The sequence below is a fragment of the Desmodus rotundus genome, chromosome 7 (assembly GCF_022682495.2).
Source record: "Desmodus rotundus isolate HL8 chromosome 7, HLdesRot8A.1, whole genome shotgun sequence".
NCBI classification, from domain to species: domain Eukaryota; kingdom Metazoa; phylum Chordata; class Mammalia; order Chiroptera; family Phyllostomidae; genus Desmodus; species Desmodus rotundus.
The window spans coordinates 120,495,039-120,516,866 of NC_071393.1; the positions used below are offsets into that span (position 1 = coordinate 120,495,039).

At 38.3% G+C, this 21,828-nt stretch overlaps 1 protein-coding gene across 2 annotated transcripts; it reads right to left on the reverse strand.

Annotated features, from left to right (window-relative positions):
• Positions 1–1,382: 1,382 nt before the first annotated feature.
• Positions 1,383–21,626, reverse strand: DIO2 (iodothyronine deiodinase 2). 2 transcript variants are annotated; one of them, XM_053929009.1, is made up of 3 exons: positions 21,297–21,626; positions 20,753–21,027; positions 1,383–7,023 (listed from the first exon to the last, which is right to left on the reverse strand). In XM_053929009.1, the coding sequence occupies exons 2-3, from the start codon at positions 20,972–20,974 to the stop codon at positions 6,436–6,438; spliced, it is 810 nt and encodes a 269-aa protein (XP_053784984.1). In that variant the 5' UTR covers positions 20,975–21,027; positions 21,297–21,626; the 3' UTR covers positions 1,383–6,435. The 2 variants fall into 2 exon arrangements, with proteins under 2 accessions (XP_053784984.1, XP_053784985.1); XM_053929010.1 differs by having other exon boundaries at positions 6,448–7,023.
• Positions 21,627–21,828: the final 202 nt, after the last annotated feature.

Genomic DNA, 21,828 nt, shown 5'->3' on the forward strand with positions numbered 1-21,828 from the left:
GTCAACTTCTCATACTTTGTGTATTCACAGCACTTCTTGGTCTCCTTCTGGTAACAGACCCTACTCCCAGGGAAACAGAGTGCGCATGTAACACAAATTAGTCCAGTTCGAGTCCTTCCCTGCAGGACTTGAGTCAAACTTTGTCTGAGCCATCTTATAGTAAGAACGCAAGTAAGGAGCAGTCCCCAGCCAGGTCACCCAACATAAGGAAAAAAAGGTCTGAACACAAAAGCTGACACCCAAAAAAAGAGACAAGACAAAAGACCTATTAAACACTGAAGGCTTCTAAGTCCCTGGATCCATTGGTCCCTGAGGCAAGTTTCATCCCAGTCATCTCCAGGGTTTGGTTATATCAACCAGTATATTCGGGTCTTTTGTTTTGTTTTGTTGTAGACTAATTTGAGTCTGTCACTTGCATAGTCTCCACAGATCGATGACAGGTTCCTTGGGGAGATCATGTCTTTACGAGTTTAGTTTTACTGCTTTTGCTCATCCCATTGCACCTAGCACAGGGTGCACCCTGCAAGGAATAGAAACTCAATCAATAGTTGTCAAAGTAATGATTACTTAAATTTCCATTAACATTCAGGAATATTATATAAGACATTGCAAATACTAATGAAATTATTATGTGTAGGCAATCATGAGCAAGAGTCTCAAGAGATACTGTTTGGTTGAGTCATCCATTTTTCAGGAACGAAATGCACATATTTAATCATGTTGCAAATATATCCTTGTCATTAACAGACCATTGCCCCTGTAAACCATTCATCATATGCTTTATACCTTAGAGTGGAAAGTGCTTAATATAAATGTGTTCAGATGTTGATATTTTTTCTTCCCATGTTAATGTACTGACAATTGTATAACAAATTATATTTATATGTATATAAGCATCTATATATATATGTATTTTATATATATAGTTAACACACACAAATACATGCAGGTGTGCGTGTTGCTTTAACTAACTTCCTGGAAAGTTTGTTTATTGCACTTAGAAAACCTGGGTGTAAATATAACCAAGTAGAAGTTTGCTCCACAGTCTCTTTAACAGGCCCTTTTCCATGAATTCTGTGTGCAACTTGTTCATGAATATGGAAAGAATCTGAAGATTTTCTTTTAACTTGTCTTGATTTCCTTGAAGACTCTGGCACACAGCATGAGATTAAAATAACCTGGCCTTGCTGGCAACTTTGCCCACAAATACCAAGGAATAAATATTAGAATGATGGATTCTCTTTCCCTTGTCAACCATGAATGTGTTCCAGCCAAGGGCAAGGTCTAGAGAGTAATTCAAAAATAAACAAATAGAACCAAAGAGTAACTTTATTCTTTTATTCAAAATTTATTAAAATACAAGAACAAATTGTAAAAGCACACATACCACTCAGCACCAATATAATAACACTCTTTCTACTGATAGTCTCCAAAGCATTTCTGTTTCTGCAACCAAGAAGCAGAGATACACACATGCATCCTCACCACAGTTACCCAGTACTCATAGCATCATGCCCCGAATATTCTCCTTGCTAGGAAGACAAAGATGGACAGAGGCAAACTAATGTGACTACATCCAACCACTAACTGAGTCGATGACTCTTTCGTCAGTAGTTATCATTCGCACACTGGTAACCTCCACACATCTCAGTCTCCCTCTTCGGGGGCCCGATTACCTGGGCTAGTGATGGAGTCTGGTGATAATGTGATGCAAAACTAAACAAAACTGGCCAACATTCCCTTCCCAATATCTTCCCATTGCTTTGGTTATAAAATACTAGACACTTATGTTTTCACATCCTTCAATTCTAACACAGGTAAAAACCACACCCACCAATGATGTGATCTGGAGAAGTTTTGAGAGAATGTTATTTATTGCCAACCCCTTCTGTGGGTTTCTTTCATTTGTGTGTTTACTTGTTCATTTTGGAGTGGTGGGGGGAGGGGAATTTTGAGCCAAAATAATGACTTCATTAAACATCTCCTGGGTCTTCAAAGTCTCCTTAGTAAATATTAAATAACCTCCCTGGAGCTCTGGAGCTGCTGTCCAAGACAGGCAGCAAACCCCAACGTGCATGACCAGTCTCGTTTGTATATCTGTACATGTTTGCTTTCTGTTGGTTCAGCCTCACTGTGAAACTTAAGAGCTGGGAACTGAAGAGCTGGGTCTCTTCAGTCTCATGCTTTGCTTCTGGTGTTATGCAGAATGTAAGGCATTAGGAAGTGGCCTAATATTTGGCTCATCCTAAAGTCGCTCAGTGACACTCAGCCCTCATCCAGGGGTGTGAAGTTTCTTTGAGAATCTTCTCAAATTAGTAGACCAAGTAAGAAGAGCCCAGGTCTTCCGAGTCAGCAATTTCCTGACTCTCCCATGCCCTGCCTCCTTCTTTCCTCAAGGACTTCAGGATACCACCAAGACAGTGCTGATCACCAAGCAGAGGTTGGTTCTTATGCCCCATTCTGAGCTTCAATATGAAGACCAGGTTTAGCTTCTATTTTTAAAATGAAGGAGGAAGTAGGGAGGAGATTTGAATATAACAAAAAACACTTTAGCTCTGATTTTTGGCAATATCTTTTTTTAAAAAAAGCTCCTAGAATTAAAAGGCTCATTGTTAATCCCCACTGCTGACAGATATGACACTGGGCATGTTCTGAAAAGTTATGAATGTAGGTAAAGGTTTTCATGAATCCTCCAGAAGTGGGTGTCTACATTTTCCCCTTTGCAATAGCCATGTGATTCTAAATGAGCTTATTTTCCAAACCATCAGGCAGAGGTCAGGTGGAACAAATGTCCAGGTTTATCTTTTAGGATTTACAGAATGGGAAGTCCTGTACATCAGTGCATTCCTCTTGTTATGGACATAGCCCACAGGACATGCTGAGGCTACCCTGTATCCAGCTGGGAATTATCCCAAAGGCCTAGATATTGTCTTTCCCCTGCCCTTCTAGTGTTTATGCGGCCAGGCAGTACCCACACATGACCTCACCGTATTTCCTAATTTTCATTCAAGAGCCCAACTAGTTAAATACACTTGGGCAAAATGAAAGGCAGGAGTCTTTTCTCCTTGATCATAGAATAGGCATTTCCTGGTTAACGGCAGAATTTAACTAAATCAATACGCCATTTAGAAGTTGTCATCACCAATAATCAGGGGTACATTCTATAAACAAGGTAAAGACATAGGACTGGAGATCCAAAACATAAATATAAAAAGTCAGATAAGTTAAATGACTGTCACTTTAGCTATACAAAGCAAGAACAGAGGTTGTAATCTGCTTCTAAAGAGGTCAGTTACATTTTAACATCTGTATCCAATATGCCTACACTACTGTGCAGGCATTTCATTCATGCCCATTTAAGAGAGTCATTGTTGATTCCACTACTATTTTCAAATCAGATAAAATAAGGTAAGTTTTGAATAGTTCCAAGACAGAAGTCTTTCAAAGACTACACGTTTGAGAGAATCCAGATGCTATAATGATATCTAAAATGGCTTGGAAACTATTTAAATAACAGACAAGCTAATTCAGTTTGAAAAGCTAAAGTGATAGCCCCATGTAAACAGAGAGGGTAAAGATGCTTGGGTACGGAGAAGGACATCTCAAAGTTTTATATATAAAATTATAAATATGCATATATAAAATTTTTGCCTTGTGAGAATAGAACTACAATTCTTCAAAGGAACATACTTTATAAAAGACAGGACAAGGGGGGTGGGTACTGACAATCTAATAATTTCTCTGAGCATATCAACTAAGCATCAATTCCCTTCTATCTCAAATAATGAGTTTTTCTTAAGTTCATAAAAGATACATCACAGGAAATCATAAAATTTCATGTTGAGATAAATAGGTTACATAATTACAGGCTTATCATAATTTTGATAACACTGAGCCATTCTGTATATTGTAGAATTCCTGAGCTTTGTCAATTTCCTTTCTTCATTGGCCCCCAGCAGTCTTTCTTCCAGTGACTCTTCTATGTTCTATTGAACATATCTTTTTCCCTGATATTCAGCCTATGCCTTTGTATGTCTACTTCCACTGTTTCATTTCTCCATTGGATTATCCTCAGGGAGAGGAATTGCACACACACAACTTTCTCTTTCTTTAAAAATGTATCACAACTGGGTGATCTTTCATCATCCTTTTCCCCAGACAACTCGCACTGCCTACCTTCGCCAAACTGCATCCCCCCACCAGCTTCTCCAACATCCTGTTCCATTGCTGTACATGTAGAACAAAGGGGACGTTTATGGACAACAGTGCGGGTGTGCTGCAACCACCTGTTCTTTTATGTACCACATAAATCTCGACACCATTTCAAAGACAAAAATCAGTGGGGCCCACTGATAAGCCTCGTGTCATAGAGCTTAACTATTTAACTCTGATATAATTTGTTCTCAATGTGATTTTCCAGGAATTTGTTGGATAGCGACACATTTTCAAAATCTGCTTTGTTTCTTTGTGGGTGTGCTTGTTGAATTTAAAATATTAAGAGGTTTAAATGTTGCTGCGAAAAAAATCAGACAAAATGGTCCTTTAATATCTAAACAATAAAATGACTAGTGAGTGATATGATTACTCTGCTGCTCCAAATTAAAAAAAAAAATAGACTTCTGGTTTTTGCACACTCGGTTCCCACATCATTTTCATCTCAGGCAACTAGTTTAGAATGATATCTTCAACTTTAGATATCTTTTCCATTTTTTCTATTTTATGGTTCAATTATTGATGGAATGGTCATAAGAACCTTTGACTGTACATATAAATATAATCATATACTGTGATTTGACTGCATCCTTAAATTTATAATAAAAATTTTATGATACAAAATGTATCATATTTTGTATCACAATATAATACAAAATCTTTTGAAGTTATGATATTTAGATATTACTTATGTTACTTATAGGTAAAGTTATCGTGTCTTCATTTTAAAGAGAAATATAATACCTATATATTAAAACAACTTTATATTAATGTACTATAGAGGCCTGAGATTATAGACCTCAGCTAATTGAAACAGAGGAAGAGCCAAGTCCAAATTCAAATGTCAATGGGAATTTCATTTTACAAAATTCCATCTTTGTGAAGATTATCTTATATCAAAGTCTCCACAATTGCTGATGGGAATTGTCTCAAACTAACTTTCTCTTCCCCTACTTTGCAACTGAAGAAACCATGTTGGTCTGTACCAATCATTCATTATAGTTCACCTACTCTGAAAGGCAAACAGTGCTGCTGCTGAAAGGTTAGGGTATGCACCTCCCACAACATTTGAGAGTGAAATGCATACATATCTTGAGCTAAAGAGCTCAGCATTGAGAAAATACTTCGTTAGAGACTCAGATCAAGAATGAGTAGGGCCCCATCATAATTGTAGAGATGGAGAGGGACAGACCAGCACTACTGGACCCACTGGTTTTACTTTTAATCAGTATCATGGAGTATAATTCACCCACTAATAATATACGCACCACAGACAGGTTTCAAAAAGTAATTACTTCTCAAAAAAACCCTCAGAAATACAAATATTAGAGTGTGTTTTTTCCCTTTCATCCCCTTTTCTCCCTCAATCTAGGAGTATATGATAAATTTGTCGATTTCCTATGTATATTCTCTATGCTACTTTTAGTTGTGCTTATTCTTTTTCTGGTCTTGTGTGTATTTCTGTGGGTAGGAAATTAGTGCCATTCTCAAAGTGAAACTCTATGAAGCCTTCTAATCCTTCGGCCTCCTTTTTTCTAGCTAGTTAACTTGATTTTCTTTTAGTGCTTTCTTCACCTGCCTCAAAAGTAACCCTCAGATTTCAGATGATCATGCTTACCCTCCAGCTAGGAATCATTCTTGATATTTACAAATACACCTGTAAGTTCTGGGATGTTCAGACTGACATTGAGCACTACACAGCTAGAAACTAAAACATCAGAAACTAACATGTTAAATGCCAAGGTCCTAACCACATGGCCTGGGTTCAAGGCCTCCTTATAAGTAAACATTTAAGAATTTTCTTGTTGAGCTCTATCCACGCTGAATAAAGCCTAGGCAATACCCCCTATACTGACAAGAACAGTAGTTTGCCTAACATGGTAGTTAGTCAGGTAAGTCTTTTCTTCAGGTCCCAAAGCATCAGCTGCAGCAAACAGGGTTTCTTCCTATCAATCTTGGGATATTTTCAATCAGAAATTTTTTTAAGTTTCTTTTTTAAAAACAGAAGTGATGGAACTACTATTTAGCCAAATGCCATTTGAGTGGTGAACGAAGTATTGAGATGTTAGAGATTTATGTTCTTCTCACATGTAAATTCCTGTCTTTCAGCGAGGCAATGAGATTCCGTTGAAATAGTGGATTCAGTTCTTAGTTTCTTTTCCTTTACATATATATATATTTCTTTTTTTTGAAAAGCTCTATTACAATCATACCTTTAAACAGTTAATCTAGATTTCATCTCTTGTTGAAATTCTTTTCCAGCCAACGCCGGACTTCTTGAAGGTTGTAGTAGAAGGGCCCCTTTCCTCCCAGGTAAGCAATTTTCTGTCTCTGCACAATACACACACGTTCGAAGGCTACCCCATAAGCTACATTGGCATTATTGTCCATGCGGTCAGCCACAACTCGGCACTGGGGCGGCAAGGAGAAACGCTCCAGAAGCTGGTGGGCTGCGGCACATCGGTCTTCCTGGTTCCGATGCTTCTTCACCTCAAAAGATAAAGAAGAATCTCCGGGTACTGCCCAACCATCTGAAGGATGAGCCTCATCAATGTAGACCAACAGGAAGTCAGCTACAGATGAGAACTCCTCTACCAGTTTGTTGAAAGCTGGCAGCTGGTTAGTAAAAGGAGGTCAAGTGGCTGAGCCAAAATTGACCACAAGTGGACGCTCAGGGCTGGCAAAGTCAAGAAGGTGGCACTCAGCTCCAACAATTGTCTTCTCCTGGGCACCATTTTCACTGTTGTCACCTCCTTCAGGATTGGAGAGTTGCACCACACTAGAATTGGGGGCATTTTCACCCAATTTCACCTGATTGTGAATAAAAGGAAGAGGGAGAGAATATTACATTAAACACAGTCACTTCAATTTACTCTATATAAAAACAATTAGCTCTAATAAAATGTGGTAAACATATGTTGATTTGAGCAAACAGGCATCATGGCAGGTAATGTAAAGAATGGTCCTAAAGAAAATAAAAGTCTTCTTCATTCTGTGTAGTCAATGAAGGCAATTATTTTTATCATTGACAGCACTGCAGTTAACTCTCTACATAATTAAGTTGAGGCTGGTATTCTTCACTATCCTTACTTGGCTGTCAATGCTTAACACACATTATATAACAAATGATTAATTGACTTCATTTAAAAAGTTAAATGGTCTACCTTAAGACAAATTATCATAGTCATTGAATAAAGTACCTCTTTCTGAATTCCCACTTCTAAATTCTAAAGTATTCAGGAAAAACCTTTATTTTCTTGCATGATGTGAAGTCATTTAATCTCACTCAGTGGACAGTGATACCAATGGGTTCTAATCCTGGCCAGAGCTAGAAAACATGGGGCCCACCATTTATAAAAAGAGTGCATCCCACATAACCTCTTCATAACTTCATTTCCCATCTGCAAAATGACAATAATAATAATGCCTGTCTTCCTCATACAGTTATAGAAGGATATCATGAGGGAAATATCTTTTTGTACATGAAAACTCACTGTGTAGATGTTGGTTGCCATTATCAGATGCTACTGAAACATGTAAAACAGAATGCCACCTTTCCTGGGTAATTCTATATATATATACTTTTTTTTTTTTAATTATCCTTAGAAGTGAATTGAACTCTTGTCAGTAGGACCTCCCTGGATGCTTCTATAGCTACTGCCTACTTTGGGTTTTTATGTCTAGAACCTCATCATTTCATTAAACAAACAAATGAACAACTAAAAACATAAAACTATTTCAGATTTATACTTTTAATTTCTCAGTTTTCATGTTTTTTATCTGTTTATTTCATCTTTTTATCTAGGAAGTCACAAAACATTTACTTTTCTATCATCCATTTTATTAACAAGCTCCTCTGAATTATGAAATACTCAGGCAGAACAGATGCAAAAGAAAATTCTGGAAGAAATCCAAGATGGCAGAGGAATAAGTGGAAGCTACACTAACCTCCTCCCAGGGCCAGTCTGGAATTACAACTGAATTGTAGAGAAATCATTCAGAATAACCAACTGAACATAGCTGGAGAGAAGCCTCATAACCAAGGACAGACAGAAGAAACCACTTCAGCACAATGTGACTGGCAGAGGAGGCACCAGAGGGCTGGCTGGGCTACCATGGGCAGCAGCTGAAGTTTCAGAGAGATATTTCAGCAGCTGAAGGGTTCCCCCTGAGAAGTGTGGGGTCTAAACTCCAAGCTGGGCTCCCCAGTCTATAGCACCAGAGTCAGAAAAGAACCCAGATAACATCCAGCTGTGAAAAGCAACAGGGGTTCTGTCTGCCAGGGAGAGATGGCTGGAGAGCCTCTTAAAGGGCCAATGCACAAAATTTTGTTTGCAGCCACTTACCCTGGGCTCCAGCAGAGGCGGGGAACTGGGGGGGGGGGGGCGCAGAGTGGATTAGGGATGCTTGAGGAGAGGCTGGGGCTGATGGCTTTGGGGAGAGATCTGAAGGAATAGCAACCAAGATCCCTGTGCTCAGTCATTCCCCATAATGCAGAAGTCATCTCTCTCAGGCAGACCATTCCCCTCTGAGTGGCATCAGCCTGATGGGAAGCAATATCCCTGCCTGCAGGAATTACTCTGCTCCTTCCTGTGGTGCTTAAGGCAGATTGCTGATCACAACCTGACTAGATTAACAAACTGAGGCTTAGCAGCTGATTAGTTTAGCATCCAAGGAGGAAAATACAAAGAAGCAGCCAAAATGGGAAGATAAAGAAACAGAACCCAAGTGAAAGAACAAGAGAATTATCCAGAAGAGCTAGATAAAATGGAGGCAAGCAATTTATCAGATAGAGAGTTTAGAGTAATGATTATAAGGATACTCAACAGCATGAAAAAAGACATAGAAACCATAAAAAAGGATCAGTCAGAAATAAAGAATGCCGTATCTGAGATAAATTATACACTGGAAGGAATAAACAGAAGGTTAAATGAAGCAGAGGATCAAATCAGTGTTTTGAAAGACACGATAGAAAAAAAACACCCAGGCAGAGCACCAAAAAGAAAAAAGAATAAAAAAAAATGAAGAGACCTTAAGAAACATTTTGGACAACATGAAGCAGAATAACATCCACATCATGTGAATATCAGAAGAAGAAGAGAGTGAGCAAGGGATTGAAAACCTACTTGAAGAAATAATGACCAAGAACTTCCCTAATCTAGTGAAGGAAAAATTTACGTGAGTCCAGGAAGCTCAGAGAATCCAAAACAAGTTGGACCCAAACAGGCCTACACTGAGACACATCATAATTAAAGTGACAAGGTTTAAAGACAAGGAGAGAATCCTAAAAGCTGTAAAAGAAAAGCAGGTAGTTACCTATAAGGGAGCACCAATTAGACTGGCATCTGATTACTCAACAAAAACATTTCAGGCCAGAAGGGAATGGTGAGAAATATTCCAGCAAGGAATGATAAAAAGCAAGGACCAACAACCAAGGCTACTTTAACCAGTAAGATTATCATTTAAAAATGAAGGAGAAATAAGGAGCTACCCAGACAAGAAAAAGCTAAAGGAGTTTGTTAACACCAAACCAGTACTGCAACAAACATTAAAGGCCTTGTTTTAAGAAGAAGAAGAAAAAGAGAAAGAAAAAAAAAGAGGAAAACAGTCTAACAATAAAATGGCACTACATATGTATCTATCGATAATCACCTTAAATGTAAATGACTTAAATACTCCATCCAAAGACAGAGGGTAGCTGAATGGATAAGTAAACAAGACTCATATATATGCTGCCTCCAAGAGACCCATCTCAGATTGAAAGATACACACAGACTAAAAGTAAAGGGTAGGAAAATGATACTTCATGAAAATGGAAAAAAAAAAAGCTGGGGTAGCAGTACTTATATCCAACGAAATAGACTTTAAAACCAAAGCTATAGTAAGAGACAAAGAAGGACATTACATAATGATAAAGGAAACAATCCTACAAGAGGATATGACCCCAGTAAACATTTAAGCATCCGACATAGGAGCACCTAAATATGTAAAGCAAATTTTGATGGACATAAAAGGAGACATCGACAGAAATATAGTCATAGTTGGGGATTTTAACACCCCATAGACTTCAGTGTGTAGATCTTACAGGCAGAAAATCAAAAAGGAGAGAGTGGCTTTAAACAACATACTAGATCAAATGGATTCAATTGATATCTTCAGAACATTTCACCCCAAAGCTGCAGAATATACATACTTTTCAAGTGCACATGGAATGTTTTCTAGGATAAACCACATGTTGGGACACAAAACAAGTCTCAATAAATTTAACAAGACTGAAATTCTATCAAGCATCATCTCTGACCACAATGTTATGAAACTAGAAATCAATCAGAAGTAGAACATTAAAAAACAATCAAAGACATGGAAGGTAAATAACATGTTATTAAATGATGACTGGGTCAACAACAAGATCAAGGAAGAAATCAAAAGATACCTTGAAACAAAGGAAAATGAAGACAAACAATCCCAAATCTGTGGGACACTGGAATAGCAATCCTGAGGGAAATTCATAGTGTTACAGGCTTATTTTAAAAAACAAGAAAAATCTCAAATAAACAATCTAACTTCAAACTTAAAGGAACTTGAAAAAGAACAACAAATAAAGTCCAAAGTGAATAGAAGGAAGGAAATAATAAAAATCAGAGAAGAAATAGAATAGAATAAATGAAATAGAGTCAAAAAAAGGATACAAAAATCAATGAATCCAAGAGCTGGCTCTTTGAAAAGATAAACAAGATTGACAAACCTTTAACCATACTCATCAAGAAAAAAAGAGAAAGGACCCATATAAATAAAATCAGAAATGAAAGAGGAGAAATAACAACTGACACCAAAAAAATACAAAGGATTGTAAGAAAATATTATGAACAGCTATATGCCAACACACTGGACAACCTGGATGAAATGGATAAATTCCTAGAGACATACAATCTTCCAAAACTAAATCAGGAAGAATCAGAGAGTCTGAATAGACAGATTATACCTAGGGAAATTGAAGCAGTAATCAAAAAACTTCCAACAAACAAATGCCCTGGACAAGATGGCTTCACAGGTGAATTTTGCCAAATATTATGAGAACTAAAACCTCTCCTTCTCAAACTATTTCATAAAATTCAGGAGGAGGGAAGGCTCCCAAAATTATTTTATAAGGTCAGCATTATCCTAATTCCAAAACCAGATAAAGCACTACAAAGAAAGAAAATTTTAGGCCAATATCCTTGATGAGATAAATGCTAAAATCCTCAAAAAATTTTTTAGAAAACTGAATACAGCAATGCTTCAAAAAGATCACACACTTTGATCAAGTGGGATTTATTCCAGGAATGCAAGGTTGGTACAGCATTCACAAATCAATAAAGGTGATTCACCATATAAACAAAATGAAGGATAAAAGCCACATGATCATATCAAGAGATGCAGAAAAAGCTTTTGATAAAATCTAGCACCCACTTATGATCAAAACTCTCAGCAAAGTGGGAATAGAGGGAACATACCTAAACATAATAAAGGCCATATATGACAAACCCACTGCCAGCATCATACTCAACAAGCAGAAACTACAAGCATTCCCCTTAAGATCAGGAACAAGACATGGATGTCTGCTTTCACTTCTCTTATTCAACATAGCACTGGAAGTCCTAGCCATCACAATCAGACAAAAAGAATAAATAAAAGGCATCCAAGTTAGAAAGGAAGAAGTAAAACTGTCATTATTTGCAGATGACATGACACTGTACATAGAGAACCCCAAAGATTCCACCAAGAAATACTAGAACTGAGAAATGAATTCAGCAGAGTAACAAGATACAAAATAAATATTCAGAAATCAGCTGCATTTTTATATGTCAATAATGAACTAATAGAAAGGGAAATTAAGAAAACAATCTCATTCACAATTGCTTCAAGAATAAATACCTAGGAAAAAACCTAGCCAAGGATGTAAAGGACCTGTACTCAGAAAAGTATAAGACACTGAAGAAAGAAATGAAGAAGACACAAATAAGTGGAAACATATACCGTGTTCATGGATGGAAAGAATTAACCTCATTAAAATGTCCATGCTACCCAAAGCAATCTATAAATTCAACACAATTCCTATCAAGATTCCAATGACACTATTCATAGAACTACAAGAACAAATTCAAAGTGGATCAAACTCTTAAATCTTAGACCTGAAACCATAAAACTCCTAGAAGGAAAAATAGGCAGCAAAAACTTGGACATTACTCATAGAAATTTTTTATCGGGTATATCTCCCCAGGCAAGGGAAACAAAAGAAAAAAAAACAAATGGGACTACATCAAACTAAAAAGGTTTTGCACAGCAAAGGAAATCATCAACAAAATAAAAAGACAACCCACAGAATGGGGAACATATTCACCAATACATCTGATAAGGGGTTAATGTCCAAAATTTATAAAGAACTTACAAAACTCAACACCAAAAAAACAAACAACCCAATTTAAAAAATGGGCAAAGGATCTAAATAGACACTTCTCCAAAGAGGACATACAGGTGGCCAGTAGACATGTGAAAAGATGCTCAACATCACTAATCATCAGAGAAATGCAAATTAAAACCACAATGAAATGTCATCTCACACCTGTCAGAATGGTTATCATCAATAAATCAATAAACAACATATGCTGGTGAGGATGTGGAGAAAAGGGAGCCCTATTTCACTGTTGATGTGAATACAGACTGGTGCAGCCACTCTAGAAAGCAGTATGGAGACACTTCAAACAATTAAGAATGGATATGCTTTTTGACCCAGTGATCCCACTGCTGGGAATATACCCAAAGGAACCCAAAACACTAATTCTCGAGAACATAAGCACACCTGTGTTCACTGCAGTGTTATTTACAACCACCAAGATATGGAAACAGCTCAAGTGTCCATCAACAGATGAGTGAATAAAACAACTATGCGATATTGCACAATGGAATTCTACTTGGCTGTAAAAAAGAAGAAAATTTTCCCTTTGCAAAAGTATGAATGGACATGGAGAACATTATGCTAAGTGAAATAAGCCAGTCAGAGAAAAACAAATACCATATGATTTCACTCATATGTGGAATCTAATGAGCAAATGGAACTAACAAGCAAAACAGAGACAGACTCATAGATGGAGAACAGATGACAGCTAGTGTGGGGGTGGTTAGGGGGTGGAGGGATTGGGCAAAAAGGAAAAAGGACTCATGGACAACAGTGTGGTGATTGCTGGGGGACTGGAGTATAAGGGGACTAAATGGTAATGGAAAAAATATAATAAAGATTAAATCAAAAGAGAAAAGAAAATTGTTCCATGAGCCCCCTTTTCACGTGGTTTAAATAGTTGAACACAGACTGAAGTTTGCTTGCCTTTGGATCTGTAAATTGATAATAAAAAACAGGCAACATAAAAGAGCCAATTACTTCAGGGTGAATGAACACAACTGGATCTTCCCCTAGGGTGGTTTAATCAAAGCCAATAACATCAGGGACAACTTATGGAAGTACAATTGATTTTTATGCAATGTCCTTAATATTACAAAACACTTCCACTGGATCAACTTATTCTCCTCATATAAATACAACCTCATACAACACTGCTGTTAATTGAAGTCACTTAGAAGTGAATTGCTAAAGACTGAACAATCCAAACTGATATAAAACACTCAAGGGCTTTTATTCAGAAGCTTCTATCTAATGTTAATGCATGAACTCATTTTAACTGTAGAGAAAAAATTAAAGAAGTCCTGTCTCTCCCTTCTGAAAAATCTTAGCAGGGAAGGTTTAAAACAAGTATTGTTGGTTTTTTAAAAAGAATCTTAGAATAACATTTCTTAGAAAAGCAAGCTGTCCGTGTGATTTAAAGAGGTACACTTGTTTTCGGTCACTCTCAGGGAGGAGGTTATTTTATTTGTATTAATTTTCTTGGTTAATCTATAAGGGGCACTAGATAAAGAGACACAATCCCTTCAGATGGATTCTTTTCTTTTCTTTTTTTCATTTTTATTGAATTTATTGGGTTGACATTGGTTAATGAAATTATATAGGATTCAGGTATACAATACTATAACTTATCTCTATATTGCATTGTGTGTTCACCATCCTAAGTCAAGTCTTGTTCCATCACTATTTATCCTTCCTATATGCTCTTCTACTTTCCCCCTCCCCCAACTCCATTCCCTCTGGTAATCACCATGCTGTTGTCTGTGTCCAGGAGGGTTTTGTTTATTTGTTTGTTTTTGCTTAATCCCTTCACCTTTTCCACTCAGCCCTGCCATACTCCCTCCCCTATGACAGCTGTCAGTCTGTTCCCTGTAAGTCTGTCCCCATTTTCCTTGTTAGTTTATTTTATTCATTAGATTCCACATATGAGTGAAATCAGATGGTAGTTGTCTTTCTCTGACAGTCTTGTTATTTTGTATAAGCCACACTTGTCTCTGAGATATTAAAATATACTTAAAATTTAAAGATATACATTTTAAGTATATTATGACCTACAATTTATGGGTTCTTTTTGTACTTTGTAGATTTAGGTCATGGGTAGCATTATCATCACCTTACCATTAGACCTTTTCCACTTAAAATAGCAGTAACAATTCTAGTACAGTTGCTTTTAACCATATTTTTGTGTTGTGTTCCTCAGCATATGTACAATAAAGATCTGAATGCATTCAGATCAGTCTGAATCCACAGCTGTTGTACTTTATGTTAAGTAAGTAATCCGTGCACAGGAAAAAATTATCTCTGGACTATAGACCTGTAGGTTCTTGGTAGGTGAAAACATCCATCCACCTTTTGGAGTAATCTTTAAGACCAAGCAACAATTGTGTGGTCTTGTTAAGGAACTCTGACACTCTTGGCTGTCACCCAAACAGAACTGTTGATCCTTGCTTTATTCCTGATTATTCAACTGAGTAATCTAATCTGATGCCTCAGTTACAGGTGACTCTCTTATTACCTATAGTTAATTTTCTTGGAAAGTTAAAGTGCTTTCTCTTTCTTCCTATTGACAAAGTAAAATTCAGCCACAAAATGCTTCCTAAAATATAGACATACTAGTTTACCTTACCTACAAGTACAACACCTTCACTCTAAAATTAAGAATTAAGAAAGTTAGCCCTGGCTGGTGTAGCTCAGTAGATTGAGTGCAAGCCTGGGAATCAAAGAGTAGCTGGTTCAATTCCCAGTCAGGGCACATGCCTGAGTTGTGGACCAGGTCTCCAGTTTGGGGCGTGTGAGAAGCAACCACACATTGATGTTTCTCTCCCTCTCTTTCTCCTTCCTTTCCCCTATCTCTAAAAATAAATTTAAAAAAAGAATTAAGAAAGTTACCAAATACATAATATTCTTTGGTGTGGGAATTTGGCATTTTGTTAAGCTGGGAGACATATATTGAGTTATAGAATGAATGAGAGTTGTTACAATCCTAGGTAAGGATCAGTCAAAAATTTTACACTTCATAATAACCTTGACCTGCAATGAACATAGTCATATTCGGGCAATTAATGAGCTCTCTGAGATAGATAGATAATTTAGACATGTAATTCCTGGAGCCCTACTGTAGAGAACTGCTATAATCAACAACACCTAATGCTGTTGATCTGTCCTTGATTTTGTTGAGCATCCTCTTTATTTAGTTGAGCATCTATGGGCCCCTACTGCAGATTAGAATTCATAAACAGATACCCTGTTCACGAGAATGACCAACTAAGAGAAATGCATGAGTAAGACCAATGCTATTAATTATACTATGGGGGGGGGGGAACGCATGTGCTTTGTGAGCCCCAGTGTGAGTAGACTAGTAATCTGCTTTTATAAGCATCATGTACTGATCATAAAATTAGCCCATCTTTCTAAAAATCTGCTGGTAGAGGATAATATAGCAATAATAAAGAAAAAAGTTTAGAAATTAAAAAATTAAAGTTTGCTTTAAACTACAAAGAAAATCTTTTAAAAGGATATTTGTGTTCATTTCTCATTTTCCCATTTGATCACCATGAAAATTAAATTCTATTATGACTCGAGTTGTAAATGAAGAATTTCTTGGTTTGCTTGGTTATGCACCCTGCTGAGATGGAATGGGAGAATCACCATTGTCTTCAATGATGGAAGATTCTTTGCTTTCCCCAGAAGCAAACCATTCCTTGACAAAGAGCCAAAATGATGAAGCAAATAAAGTTGGTCCCATAATAATAACATTTAGGCTGCAGGAGAGAAGCCTAACAAAAGAAGCTTAACAAAAACAAGTTATCCCCTGATACTCCCGAACTTTGTTTTAATTTCCCACAGTGGCACAGAAAGTCTCCTGGCCACAAGTTACGTATCATCTTAATTTCTCCTTCTTAGAGGGTTTGTGTTTGGTTTTTGTCCTTAATGAGACATATTTGCCAAAGAGGCATTCAAAAGGCATTTTTTACTCTTGCGGAAGAGTAATTAGGTCGGTACCTCTTTCCCTGCCAGCATTAGCCGCTCTAAAGAGAACGCTGCCCAATATTTAATGCCCAAACACAAGAAGCATCATTTCCACTAATTGGTCTTGAAGTTCCGATGTTCCCAAAGGGTCCCTTTATTTTGCAACGATCAGAAAGGACATACGTAAAATGCAATATCGTCATCACTGACTTTTGTCTTTCTCATCTAAACTATTACAATCATCCTTTCTTATGTTTTTGTAATCAACGTCCACATAACACCAACATGAGAGGTAAATAAAGGGTGTGCATTTTTACAGCAGGGAACATCTCTGGGCCAAGTTCAAATGTTGTGATAGCCATGTTTACAAATATGAACATGAGTGTAAATACATGGCATATCTATACATTTGATTCCTTTGATGATGAGATTCCTTTTACTGACAGTGTTCCGTGCACTAGGAAAAGGGTAATGCTGCTTTAGCTTGTGGACTGTGAAATGCAGGGCGAGAGGAACAAAGAAAGGACCATTCATCAACGAGAAGCTGGAAATAGAGCATATACTACTAACCTTTTTTTTTTTCCTTTTCTACAGCCTGAGAAAGGCTTCTGGACAAAATATCACATAATCTCATGATACAAAGTACAGCAAATGATAAAAATCAGCAGTAGATATATGGCAGAATAGTTTTTATACATCCTTCTTGCTATTCAAAGCCCTGGAATGGCTTTATTCACTATCAGGAAATTTCAAATTCTTTGACATAATGACCAGGCTACATCAATGTACTTACAAGTGTAGCCAAACAATTATGAAGCAGTGGTTTAACCATTAACATTCAAATTGGCCAAATAAATCAGAGTTGAAGAATGAGCTACCTACTCTTTCCTCTGAATTCAATTCCCTTCTAGCCATTCTCTTTTTGATTCCTACCTTGAAAATGTGGCTCTGAGCTCTCTCATTTCCCACTGTTTTATCCAAGTGATAGACAAGCTCTGGCTGTGGCCCTCTTCATGTTCTTTTGAGAATGTTTCTCTTTTTAAAAAGCCATTTTCCATTGTACAAACTAGTGTCAAAAGGCTTGAGGTGAATGAAGAGGAGGAGGAGAATGTTAAAGAGACCTTTTCAAAACCAAAATTATATGTTCAAATGAATGTGTTTTCTATGCTGCTGCCATCTTAACCGTGAGGAAGCTAAACTGCTTGTCAGCGTCTGTACCGTGTGTTTGCTCTTACACTTCATTTAGGTGGGAGGTAGGCTCCCAGATAGGGTAGTTTGCTCATTGGCTGCATTTTTAGTCTTTGAGCACCAGCAGAAGGATGCAGTGCTTGACGCAATGACACTAACTAGGGACACGTAAATAACAAATGTCTATTACTCACCTCAATCTCTCACAAGTTTCTGTAGACTTACTTTTTCATCAAAACAGTGCTTGCAACTCCCTCTAACTAAACCCAAATTATCTTTAAAAGCTTCTCTGCAAAGTTAATTTTAAATCCCATTCAATATGTTAATGAAGAAGGGTGTTTTTTTGTTGGTTGGCTTTGTTCTGTTTCAATTTCTGTGTTGCCTCTTATAGCAGCCCATCCCAGGGATAACACTTCACTGCCCTTTCTCTTAAAATCTTCCCAAGTGTTTGACATTCAACAACAAGGAGAATTAGAAATGACATGCCTAATCCTATCACATATACATACATTCATGCTGGAAAACTTTGCTTCTGGGATGGCAGCCTCACAATAATGCAAGTCAGGATTGTGAAATACTGTGATGCCACCTCAAAGAGAACCTCCCCCAGTGTGTCTCTAGAAATGGCCACACCCAGAGACCGTGGCACAGATGACAACAGCAATCAGAAAAGGGATTCAACCTGTTTCATAGATTCTGAGTGACCCTAACAGGCCACCACTATCACCATCACCCTTGCCATACTTGGAGACAGAGGGAGAGCTAAATTCAATGCAAGTTGTGTTAGCCACCCAGTCCAGTCTTGTCTCTGGACATGTGGGTTCTTGGGTTGCTTCTTCTCATGGTGGTAGCATTACATAAATCATTACAAGCCAACTTAACAACACCGGTCATGAACTTGGTCACTAATCAAATCAGTAGACAGAAACAATACAGGGGAGGAATACACAAACCATAGAAGAAAAAGAAAACAAATCACTCATTCTCCTTAGTTTCCTGGAATAGGAACAACAAAATATTGCAACACAACGGAACATTATACATTAGTGAAAAAAATAAATAATAAATTCTATTAAAGAGACAGTGTTTGTTTTTCCCTTTTAACTTCAACAAGCTGCTTAACAGGAGAAACAATATCACTTAATATATGTGAGTAACCCCTATATTTTATGTGAGAGATATTTATATAAGTATGCACGCGTATAAGTAAAATTCTCCCAGGCAGTGATTTTTCTTTTATAGGCAAAAGTTAATTCTCTTTCATAAAAGTAAGAGTTTAATATGCTGAGACCAAGCCAATGATATTGCCATGTCATCTCCTAAGACCTACGAACACAACAAATACATAAAAATGTCACATTCAGTATACACACTTGTGGAAATGAAATGATCACTTCGATCTTCTTACCACATTTTTCACTGGCCCCAGATAACTGATATACATGAGTTTTACTGTTAGAAATTTGAGCATCATTTTATATTATTGTAAAAGAATTTTCACTTACAGACAAGAGCTCCAACTATTCTCTAGTCGGTAGGAAGAAATGCAAACCTTCTGCAGGTTCCTCTCAATAAAAAACACGTGGATTATAGTGAAACTTCCCTAGTTCACAATGGGTATTTTCTTCTGAACACTTGTTTGGTTTTTAATGGAACAAACCTACTTTGGATTCTTTGTGACTAGAAGGGACTTACTTTCCTTTTCTGGTGCATAGATTTAGCTTTCTAGTGTCTAGTTATGGAGAACTCATTCCCTTCCCCCTCTTTTATTCTGAGTTTCATCTGTTTCTGCGGTGCTGTATGACTATGGGGTACCACTTGATTGGTGTTTATATTCCTCTAAAACTCCCTTCCCTGGCATCTTGGACAAGGTCCCCCGATACTGACAGGGAAAACCAAGATTGTCTGCTTTGACAGCAACTTTTGCCAAGTGAGTCAATTCTTCTTCCCCAGGGACCTTCAGGAGTTATAGGGGCATAGGGACAAATTGACTAAGAACCAATGACAAAATGCTACACTTTGCTCCTTAAGATCTGAGCTGAGCATGCTCCAAGCAGCAAAAAGATTAAAATGCTGGCATTCTTCGCTTAGAAACCAAGACCCCAACTCCTGGCTCTGAGAGAGCAGCCCCTGCGATACAACTTCTGCAGGCGAGTGAGGCCCCTGCTCCATGCGCAAGGCAGGTGCTACAACTTTGAAATTTAAGGAACTACAGACCTATCTGCTCTAAGACAACTTATTTTACTTTTGAGAAGCAAAGCAAATGTGGTTTCTCTTACAAAGTCTGGATTTCTGACAGCCAGTGCTCCGATCTTCTTTCTGCAAATTGATACCTAGTAACTTGGGACGCAGGGCCTGATAACCCTGTCCGAAGGGTTCCTTCCAGTCGGAATCAGTGGAGAGGATGACACCGCACACAGGCTTGCTTATGTTAACTCCTGCCTCTACCAGAAATGATATTATGCCAAATCGCACCTACGGTGTCACCATTTTGTGAAGTCTTGTCATCTCTCTAAGAGTTTGGGTAGCATTTTCTTTTCTTCCCCTTGCTTTTCAATGCCCACTCATTGAACTGTCTTTCCTGACACAGCTCACTTAGCATCCCAGCTGATAACAAGAGCAGAGGAAATTCAACAGTCCCCTCTCCCCCAAAATTTTCAGACATTTCCCCAAGTTACCCTGCCAGTACAAACACCCTCTACTTCGAAGTCACAGCAAGCCATTAAATGCCCCTTATTCGGTCACACAGAGTCAGTATGGTTTACTACCTGCCGCCCCCAAATTTAACTTGTGTGACGGGTGTAAGAAGTCGAGGCAGGAGCTCATGTGAACAACTCGGCCCCCAAATAGGGCTCCATGATCTCACCCTAGCGCTCCCAGGGGCCTCCAGTCCCCAACACTGCAGCCCCTTCCCAGGCTGACCTAAGAGGCCCCTCTGGGTGAGCTCACCTGTTTGTAGGCATCGAGGAGGAAGCTCTTCCAGATGCAGCGCATTCCCTCTGAGGTCAGCATGCGCCTCCACTCCCCGCGAGTGGACTTGGAGCGGCTCAAGAGCAGCACCACGTGCTTGAGGAGAATGACCGAGTCATAGAGCGCCAGGAAGAGGCAGTTGGAGAAAAAAACTGGCAGAATCTGCAGTGTGATCAGCAAGTCTACGCTGAGGATGCCCATCTTCTCTGCCTCCTGAGTCAGTTCCCGTGTGCACCGCAGTTCCCCTTCACCCTCTTATTTAAAAGGGGGTGGTAATAGAGGGGGTGGGGGAGGTAAAGGGGAAGGTTGGGGGTGGGGAAGAAGGAAAAAAAAACAAATTAAAAGGAAGCCCAGGCTCTCTCCTCTTTCAAAGAAGCAGAAATGGCAAGACCAAGTCCAGTCTGTCCAGCCCAGCAGTTGGAGTGTGCCCATCAATTCATTCAATTCGGAGCTGCTGCTTTTTTTTTTTTTTTTTTTTCAGGATTTAAGATGTTAAAAAAAAAAAAAAAAAAACCTGGCGTACCCGTCCCTAATCCAGTAACCCCTCTCAGAGTCGGTTAAAGACAGGCAGTTCCACTTTCATTTCCAAGCACCTATGAGACTGTGGCACGGACTGCAAAATTTTCTTTAGCTTTTCATTGTCTATGTTCAGATACGTAGCCTGTTTCTTTCTTGAATTGCCAGTTTTTAAAATGTGCTTAAGGGTAGTTTTTTTTCCCCCTCCTTTACTCCGTTTTACACACACTTTCTGTTCTCCTTCTCCCCAGCGTGTCTCACTCCCTTCTCCTGGAGCGACTGACTCCTCTCCTCTCCTCACTCCCTCTGGCTTTGCTTCGGTGCTATCTGTGGTGCAAAGTGCTCTCTCTGCAGCCCAGTGAGTCTCCCTGAAGCCTTTTATACATCCCCTGGCTAATTGCTGCAATAGAGAAATGAAAGCCTAATCTTGGTAAAGATCTTGACGTCATTGAGAAAGAGGGCTTTACTTTGGCCAGGATTGCAGTGAATAGAAAAGCAAAACTCGACAACTTTTTTTTTTTAGAAGTGTGTGTCGGGGG